This window comes from Cricetulus griseus, assembly GCF_003668045.3.
Source record: "Cricetulus griseus strain 17A/GY chromosome 1 unlocalized genomic scaffold, alternate assembly CriGri-PICRH-1.0 chr1_1, whole genome shotgun sequence".
NCBI lineage: Eukaryota > Metazoa > Chordata > Mammalia > Rodentia > Cricetidae > Cricetulus > Cricetulus griseus.
The window spans coordinates 56,853,063-56,859,062 of NW_023276807.1; the positions used below are offsets into that span (position 1 = coordinate 56,853,063).

Sequence of the window (6,000 nt, forward strand, 5' to 3'; positions counted from 1 at the left end):
CCAAAAGCCTGGTGGTACCCACGTGGCGCATCCAGGGATGCGCAGTGTGGTAGGGCTGGTGGCCCAGGGTCTGTGGCTGTTCCCAGTGGAGAACAGCCAGTCGGTAATGGCACTAGGCAGTTGGTGACTCAGGCACCTGGGCTCAGGGCATCCTGGACTCACTGCAGGACTGCTAGTAGGCAAGTACCAGGCCAACACCCTACTAAACAGCACCTGTTCTCCACCGAGAGAGGACACAGGTGAGTCCAATGAAATACGGTAAAAATAGCCAGGTCTCAGTGTCTGGCTTCCCCGGTATCAGAAAGGCTTCAGGTTCCTGTATCGTTGCTGAGAATTCTCAGCAAAACCCAAACCCGGTTAGGAGTTTTCAGTCTCAGGGGACCTAAGTCGCAGAGTTGGGTGAGAAGCCCCCAAACCTCACGGAACATTCCTCGGAGCAAGTGTTGATCGTGTAAAGAGTCACCCGTACCCACGAACATCAAGTACAAATTCTGTCTTGGGGGTTTGTGAAAGGTGATAGGACTAGAATTAGTTGAGACCTCTCAGCCTGTGGATCTCCTTATGGCCACGAGATGGCGCCAGAGACACGTCTCTACTAGCCCTCCTGCCGGACTTGGGATAAAGCTGCCCGGGAGTTAGATTCAGCCCTTCTTCCTGGTTCCCTTTCTCAGTCTTTGAATTCCCGCCCAGAGGAAGATCCACTTTCACACACGCCCTTGCTCCACTTTGTCCCCAGGAAATGCCAAGGCCTTTGAAGTAACGCTGGGAGCTAAACACCAAATGGAAAAAGAAAAGTAAAAGTGGTTTTATGTAATTTGTAATATATTGGTGCAAGTCCCCTCCTAGAGGAAAGGCAGTTAAACTCGTCTTGGAGTCGCAGTCTCAGAAGGAAATCCTAAAGCTTTTGAAGAAAAAACCAAAACAAAACAAGGACATCCGCTTAGGTGTCTGGAAGTGGGACTATGGTGAGGCAAGAGAGAAACACACCACGGTGTGAATATAGCCAAGTATTCCATTTATTAACAAAATAGTCTTAGCAAGGGAGAGCTCTGTTCACCCCACAAGAGGCCCCGCAGCCCCGGCGCTGCTGCGTAAGACCGGGAAGGAGGGAAGGTGTGGGGAGAAGACCCGGGTTGTCTTTAATCCTAGCCACCGCAGGAACCCACAGAAACCCACCGCCAGCTTTGGAGATTGCTGGCTCAGGTCTGGGACAGGGCGAAGGGAGTGTTGTGATCCTAGGGCTCCCTGAGTCCCCAGCCTGCCCCCTACAGAGCTACTAATGTTGTCTGGTCTGATGACTTTGGGACTAGTCTGCTTTGGAGGGATCCATCAAGGGTCCCCGGGCCCTGCCCCTATCACCAGGGGAGGATGGGGGTCACAGTCCCAACTAGGGAGAGAAAAAATAATGACGATAAAGTACTTCATAAAATATAGAGAGCAATTTTGTGCCAGCAGGGGCTTTTAAGACGTTTGGCGGGATGTGCCAGGTCCCCATCAGCTGGCAATCTGACTGCCCAGCGAGGTGTGGGTCCCTGAAGGGTCAGGAAGGCAGAATGGATGACAGGCTCTGTTGGAGGCCTTTGGGACCACTGCAGGGGTGAATCCTGCCGGTCGCACCTGGACTCTTCAAGCTGAGCACCCTGGACGATCAAAGCTGTGATTTGATTTGAGGGGTCAGGGCCTAGAACCAAGTGCTCACATGGGAAAGGAGGGTTGCTGGGGAGGGCCACACAGCAGCGTTCTGATTCAACAAAGCTCAAGACCTCCAGCCACCAAGGTTCCCCTCGACCCCCCAAAAATTGTTACAATATTTTTGTACAAAGGAAAAAAATAATTAAAACCTCACATGGAGAGAAACAAGAGGGGTGGAAGGAAAGGGGAAGAAATGCAGTTTTAACAGTTGAGAGTCATGCAAGAGACTGCCCAAAATGGGAAAACTAAAAGTGTAGAACCCCAACTCTCCCTTCATTCCTTAAAAGCAAACCAGTCAAAAAACCAAAAAATCCCTTAAAACATATACCTAAGAAAAAGAAAATAAAAAAGGAAGGGAGAGGGAAGGGGATCATGTCGTTATCTGGGTGGTTAATATTATTATTTGGGGAGACAGACTTTTTGCATACCATTGACTCATGTGGGCCATTAATGCACTTATATTCCCAGCTTGTAAGCTAACATTATAGTAAATAAATACACAGTCCGATGGGGAGGGGCTGGGCTGTATCCTGGTAGGGGTAAGCAGTAGTGGAGGTTGCAGCGTCGAGGGCAGTGGGACATGAGAGGAAGGGGTGGGTGAGGAAGGGCTGGGAGGGGCCAGAGCTGTAGTTACTGGTATCCGAGCGCCGAGGCGGAGGCTAGTCTCTGTCCATACAGCGCATATGGCGAGTAGTAGGGTCCGGCTGTGGGGAGGGATGGCACTGCCAGCCCCCCAGCTGTAGATAAGTGGCTCTTGCCATAGGGGTGGTATCGGCTTAACCCCAAAGTGTGTGGACTCCGCAATGACAGCGATCCAGGGCTGCCTGGGGCGGCGGGCGGGGGGAGATGCAGATGGCAAGAGGCTGCGGCTGCCGCCGCTGCTGCGGCGCTGCCCAAGCTCGAGGCCCCGGGGTAGGCGGCCAGAAGTTTCTCTGCGCCGGGCAGGGCTGTGTGAGTCCGTAGATGGCTGAGAAGCTCCTCGGAAGTGGCAAAGCGCTTGTCGCAGGGCCCGCTGGCCGCCACCCAGTTGCAGCTGTGTGGCAGCGGTTCGTTCTGCAGCATGAAGCCATAGGTGTAGAGAGGATGGCCCGGAAGGGCGGCCTGGGCAGCGCTGGAGGAGAGCGCAGCGGGTTGCAAGGGGTGCCCGGGGTACACCAGCGGGTAGCCACTGGCCTTAAGGCTGGGCCCGGTGGGATCGTGCGCGCTGCAAGTGGAGCAGCTAGAGCCGCCGAGGTGCGAGGCGCTGTGGTAGCCTCCCAGGCAGTAGGGGTCACGGCATAATCCCTGCAGGAAGGAGGGCGGGGAGGCCCCCGTGAGCGGGCTGGAGCTGGGGGGCTTGCCGGGTGGCAGGCCCAGGCCCCCGGACAGCTGGCCTCCCACTAAGCCAGACTTGCTAGGATCCAAGCCAGGCACGAACTGAGACGGGTAGCCGGCGTAGGCGCCCACGATGGAGCCGTGGTAACCGATGCTGGAGGGCGGTAGCGGGAACACCGAGTGGCCTGGTTTGTAGGGTGACACTGGAGCCACGTGGCCGGCCCCCACCAGAGCAGAGGGCGGCTCCGACTTGCGCCCTGATGCCGCGGCTTCCGGGCCACCGTGAGCCGAGTCCCCACTGCTGCCTCGGCTCCCAGTGGCTGGCTCCGGACTGGGTTTGGCTTCCTGGTCTTTCTTGTCCAGGTCCCCGCCGCCGGCTCCGCCACTGTTCTTGCAGTCTGAGTGGTGCGGGGAACCTCCTCGGGAGCCTCCCGGTGAAGACGAGTTTGACGAGGTGGAGACAGGCGCTCCATGCGGGGGAAAGGGAGGGCAGGCGGCGCTGGGGACCCTGAAGCCCGCTTTGTCTCCGGGGGACGAGGAGGACGAAGAGGAGGTGGAGGACACTGACGAGGAGCCGCTGTCTTTGCGAGAGTCGCCGCCGCTGGAGCCCTTGGAGTAGGGCTTGAAGCTGGACTTGTCCTCCGAGGGGGAGTCCCCCAGCTGCTTGAGCGCGGTGGCCGCGGAGGCGGTGCCGGGGGCGGAGCGGCCCGGGTCTTTCTCGGATCCCAGCCCGTTGGCCGCTGCGGCTACTGAGTTGAGCTTGGACGAGGGCGGCGGGTCAGGTTTGCCGATCTGCGAGCAGGTCTGGGCTAGTAGTGCCAACGGACTCTTCTTGGCGTCCAGCTGCGGGAGACAGTGGCAAAGGGGAGGGAGAAGGGGTGAGATTAGGGGACCCAGTAAACCCGCAGGGACGCAAAGCAGGTCACTGGCGGCGCGACGGGGGCCTAGCGAAGAGGGTCACTGAGAAGGAGGCCTGGCTCCGGCGGAGCAGCAGGGCGGTATGGCACTTGCGTTAGTCCCTGACTGTGTCATGGGCGCTGGCGCACAGGAGAAACGGTTCAACGCCCGCCCTCCTGGTTAAAGGTGACTTCTCTGGAGTCGGGGCGGTGATTCGCCCCTTTCCATCTAATCCTCCTTCTCTTCTTGGCCCGGGGTAAAACTTAAGCCTTTAGTTTGGGAGAACTTCGTTTGGGACGGGTTTCTGATGATGGCGCTCGGGGCAGGAGCAGGGAGAGGCTCCTTCTAAAGGCAGAGCTGCAGTTGGCCCTATGAGTAGCCCCTCCCTCTTTCCTCTCCCTCCCTCTCGGGGAGAACACCAAGAGAAGTGGGATGAAGAAAGACCCGGGGTCGCGAGTGCTTGGGTTTTCTGCAGTGTGCCCCAACAGGCCTGGGAAAATGCGGGGGAACCCGGGCGGCTTCCAAGAGAACAGGTCGGGGTGGAGGCGAGAGAGGCCCAGGAGCCATCTCTGGACAGGACACAGGGGGCCAGAGGAAAAGTAAAGGACTCTGGGCACCACAGGAGTAAATCCAGTTCGACAGAAAACACGCAGCTCCGAAGGGCGAGTGAGAAAAACCCTTCCACCCGGGAGTCTAGGGAGAACCTGGAGGGGTCTGATTCCTGCCTTTCGCCCTTCTTCATAAGGTCCGCCAGCGTGGCCAGTCTCGAGAGTCGCGTCGCACTGAGCTACGGGGGTGGGGAGAGTGGGTAAGGGAGCAGAGGGCCATGGGCCCGGCATGGGTGGCAGAATGGGTTCGGTTCTGGGTGGGCAGCGCCCGGAGACTGACCTCGATGGGGCTGACGGGAGTGGAGGACAGCGGCTGCAGGTACTCCGGATGCAGGAGGTGACCGGTGTGAGCGCTCAGCATCTTCAGGACCCTGATAGGAAGCCGGTTCGCCTGGCGCAGGGGGTCCGCCGGGGGCAGGAGGGACACCACCGCCGGCACCGCCGGCCTCTTCCCGCCGCCGCCGCTGCCGCTGCCGCCGCTGCCGCTGCTTTCGGGTGTCCTTGGGTTAGATCCAGCGGGCGAATCGCTCATTTGGAGGAGGCAGCGCCACTGGGGGGGCGGGGAGGGAGGGGAAGCTCCGGGAGGCGAGCTCCCGGGGCGGGTGGGCTCGCTCCGCTGCGTCGAACGCCGTGCAGCAGTCGCTGCGCCTGGATGCCACCTCCCCTCCTCCACCGCCGCCGCTGCCGCCGCCGCCGCCGCCGCTAGCCCAGGCGAGCAACACAAAAACCTTCGCCTTCCGCGAGCTGCACGTCAAATAGCCGCGATCTGCAGCCACACTTCAAAGGGATCGCCGCGCCCGCCCAATCGCAGCTCTCTCCCGGACCCCGGGGCGGGGAGAGCGGCGGGCGGAGGCGGGCGCCGCCGGTGGGCGGGGAGAGTCTTAAAGGGCCCTCGCCCCCCTTGCCGCCTCCCAGCCTTCGCTGCGCACTGGGACTGCTCTCTCTTTCCGGGTTCTGCCGGGCTGCCCTCGCCACCGGGTCATACAAGGGATGGGACTTCTGGACGCAGGCTCTGCGCCCTCCCTTGCTCTGGCTCTTCTGATGTCCGCTGCTTCCCACTAGCGTGTGTGTGTGTGTGTGTGTGTGTGTGTGTGTGTGTGTGTGTGTGTGTGTGTGCTGGCGGGGGCTGTCGCCAGTGTCTAGGGTGGGAACGACGGTGGGAGCTCACAGAGCCTGCTCTGGTCCTAGGATCCAAGCTTCTCCTGGAGGCCGCCTGGGGGCGGGCCATTGCCTAGGGAGCCGGGCCCCTTCTCCAAGCTGCTTCGGCCAGTTCTCTTTCCCCTAATTGGCCTCTCCCGGATGTGTTCACTTGGAAGCGTCGGAGCCTCAGGGGCATCCACTATTCCCTGGGCGCTGGGTGAGCGGTTCCAACTACTTTGGGCTTGTCCAGTCAGCCTGCAAGTTTGAAGGACTCCCTTCCTGGTGAGATGGTCTAGATGAAGCACAGTACCCGGGATAGGGCGCGCCCCCTCGGAGCGCCGCCTTGAAG

The 6,000-nt window shown here is 59.9% G+C and overlaps 1 protein-coding gene across 2 annotated transcripts; it reads right to left on the minus strand.

Annotated features, from left to right (window-relative positions):
* Window positions 1-992: 992 nt before the first annotated feature.
* On the minus strand, window positions 993-5,248 carry Znf703 (zinc finger protein 703). Of its 2 annotated transcripts, none has more exons than XM_027395377.2 (2): window positions 4,792-5,172; window positions 993-3,849 (listed from the first exon to the last, which is right to left on the minus strand). In XM_027395377.2, the coding sequence occupies exons 1-2, from the start codon at window positions 5,041-5,043 to the stop codon at window positions 2,323-2,325; spliced, it is 1,779 nt and encodes a 592-aa protein (XP_027251178.1). In that variant the 5' UTR covers window positions 5,044-5,172; the 3' UTR covers window positions 993-2,322. The 2 variants fall into 2 exon arrangements, with proteins under 2 accessions (XP_027251178.1, XP_027251179.1); XM_027395378.2 differs by lacking the exon at window positions 993-3,849 and adding an exon at window positions 3,863-4,140 and having other exon boundaries at window positions 4,788-5,248.
* Between the last annotated feature and the right edge of the window lie 752 nt (window positions 5,249-6,000).